The sequence below is a fragment of the Actinia tenebrosa genome, unplaced genomic scaffold, assembly GCF_029948245.1.
Source record: "Actinia tenebrosa isolate PJP-AT-01 unplaced genomic scaffold, QUT_ActTen_1.0 PGA_scaffold4__44_contigs__length_22323623, whole genome shotgun sequence".
NCBI classification, from domain to species: Eukaryota; Metazoa; Cnidaria; class Anthozoa; order Actiniaria; family Actiniidae; genus Actinia; species Actinia tenebrosa.
In genome coordinates, this window is record NW_028292581.1 from 21,207,719 (window position 1) to 21,210,498 (window position 2,780).

Below are 2,780 nucleotides of genomic sequence, written 5' to 3' on the forward strand. Positions count from 1 at the left end.
TAACGTATCCAATCGAAACTCATTTCAGAATAAAGCTAAAAACTATATTTTTAAATTCCGAATGGACGTGTTTTTATTGATAAACCACCTAGAAGTTATTTAAACGAATAGGCGAAATTCCAAGTCTTTTTTGTGCCCATTTTTTAAAAGCCTCTCAAAAGTTGTGGGCGTGGCAATGCAAAAGAGCGTAACTCTAGCACAATGCAGCAGCCACATGCGCTGTTTGAGCGCCTTTTTTCTTACAATAGCCATTACCGAAACACATATTTTCTTGCGTTTTGATTTGTCTTGGAACAAAAGATAGTTTATGACGTATTAGATTTGCGAGAGAGATTGGTTAGATTACAATACTAGGGGCCCAGCCCAAAATTGTAAATTTATAATTGTGGGTTCAGCCCATTTAATCTAACATCATTCTGATACATGGATTTGTGTTTTCATTCTCTTTTTAATTAAGAGGGAGATCGATTGAGTTAGAGAGACATTTGCGGCTGTCTATCAGATCTCTCGGATTTTATTGTATTAGTCAGCGTCTAGTGATTTTATTTAGTAGCAGACATTAAATCCACTTTTCTAAATAATTAGACCCATTCTCCTAGTCTAGTTTTACTGTTTTCTTTTGTTTTACTTTGTTAGTCACTACCAGTCTATCCACCAAATGCACGAGGATAACAGCAAACGTCTATCCAACTACTGCATTTACTGGTATATCCATGACCACTTGGACAGCTGCTCCGAAAATACCATTGATCTCCTTTACCAATTTTGCCTTTACATAAACAATATGTTCGCTTTTCTGGTGCATTCTCTGTGAAAAATCAATCAGTCAGGTAGTCAATATGTGTGATAGCATGTTTAGAGAGGGAAGGAATTTCGTATTTAGCAATCAATTCAATAAATGGAAATAGCGTGCGCGCACAAGTTGATGACGCACGGGAGTATGGTAAGGCGAAATTTAAACTGCATCCGGTTACTAAAAATAGCCCAACCGGGAATTTACATGGCGCGCGCGTTATTAAGATGTTTCCCTCTCTAATTTATGCTCTCTTGCCCATGTCGAAAACTCCCGATATAAATAGCAGATTCACTCCTTTGTTGGATAAGAACCTCGTGTTTGTATGAAGTCGCGTAGCTTTCGTAAGCAGATGACCTAAGACGATTGATAAACGTTTAATTATCGATCTGCTAACATCTTAGTGAGCGAATGACGTATTTGCATATTCAGACCCCTTGCAGCTCGTAGGAATGCATCTCAATTTGGAGGAAATAACAGTAGCTTTCCAACTCTCATGAGATTGAGATTTCTTTTTTCTGTCCTCCAAATTGAACTGCTTTGCATTTAACGTTACATGCAAGGGGTATATAGCGCGTTTCAACGCTTGGCTTATCTACCTGTTAAAAAAGAAGTAAATATTGAAAAAAGCAAACGCAACAACAACAACAACAACACTTAAGCAATTGCTTACTATTTTCGGTTTCAGTAAAAACTTGCTTATTTCAAAAACTCTATCCTTCTTTTAAAATCTCGAAAAGCTTATTTTCCCCAAACAGATTCTTTGCAATTGAGAATTTGCGATTTGAAGTTTAAACTGAGGAAGCGCGCTGAGAAAACCCCATCCAGCCACCTTAAATCTCATACACCTCCATTGAATTTTGGTGGGAAAGTGACAAAAGTGATCTCTTTGAAAAAACTATATATTTTAGTACATTTCAAAAAGTCCTTTATTCTAATTAGATTTAAAAAATACAACACATGTTGAATACCTTCCTTCAGATCTGCAGTTGCGAAAACAACCGTAGCACAAAGCACCACCAAACACAGCAACAGAACCTTGTTCATTTTCTTGGCTTCTTTTTTAACCTGGAAAACAAAAACCAACTCAGTGAATGACATAGCCATTATCAAAAAATGATTTGGTCTTTCAAATTTAGCTGCTCCGGAACTTGCTTTTAATCGGTCTACAATGAAAACCTCAATAATATCAAAATTAACCCATCCACACGATTTGTATAACAATACTGCATACCTTGAATCTTGTGAAATCCTCAGTTACTGTGAAGCAGTTTCAGCTAGGAGTTTAATCAGCAGTGCTTCCTTTGAGCCTTAGGATCAGAACGCGAATGAATGACTCGTTGAGCTTGCTGCTTCTTTTATTTACTACCTTGTGATTCATTAGCTATTCATACATACTGAAGAAAGGAAGTAACATTGCCCCCATAGTATAGGTACTCTTGGTAACGTAGTAGTTAGGGGAATCTCGATTCCATTACTTGCCGTGGACTAAAATCAAGTTACCTCAAACTATTTTCCGTCCTTATCCGATCGAGATTATTATATTTCTCTTTCTTAAAATAAAATGAAAGCTTTTCTTTCTCTTTTTACTTTTGTAGCTGATTGAAATCTTGTCCATGGATTCTTTCCTTGACTTCCTTGACAAGTCATTATTCAACTTACTCATATTATCCTGATATTATCCTCAATAATTAGAGTGATTAAAATATTAATTAAAATGAAATTAACCCGTAAAACAGATATAGCGCACTGATAACATTATTAATCGTTAACGGAACCCGATTAGTGCCATGTAAATTTTCGTGATTGCATGATTTTACTGTACTTTACCCGACTTTTTTCCTGAACCGAGAAAAAAGTCTAGAAAGGAAGTCTAGAAAAAAGTCGAGAAAAAAGTCGAGAAAAAACCCGAGAAAAAAGTTGGGGAAAAAGTACGAGTAATTTTACATGGCACTAATCGGGCTATGTTCGGCTACGTACAATTTAT

The 2,780-nt window shown here is 36.2% G+C and overlaps 1 protein-coding gene across 1 annotated transcript; it reads right to left on the minus strand.

Moving 5' to 3' along the window:
- Window positions 1–428: 428 nt before the first annotated feature.
- Window positions 429–2,133, minus strand: LOC116299859 (kappa-actitoxin-Avd4j-like). Its single transcript, XM_089036183.1, has 3 exons — window positions 2,028–2,133; window positions 1,765–1,861; window positions 429–808 (listed from the first exon to the last, which is right to left on the minus strand). The coding sequence occupies exons 2-3, from the start codon at window positions 1,838–1,840 to the stop codon at window positions 648–650; spliced, it is 237 nt and encodes a 78-aa protein (XP_088892309.1). The 5' UTR covers window positions 1,841–1,861; window positions 2,028–2,133; the 3' UTR covers window positions 429–647.
- Between the last annotated feature and the right edge of the window lie 647 nt (window positions 2,134–2,780).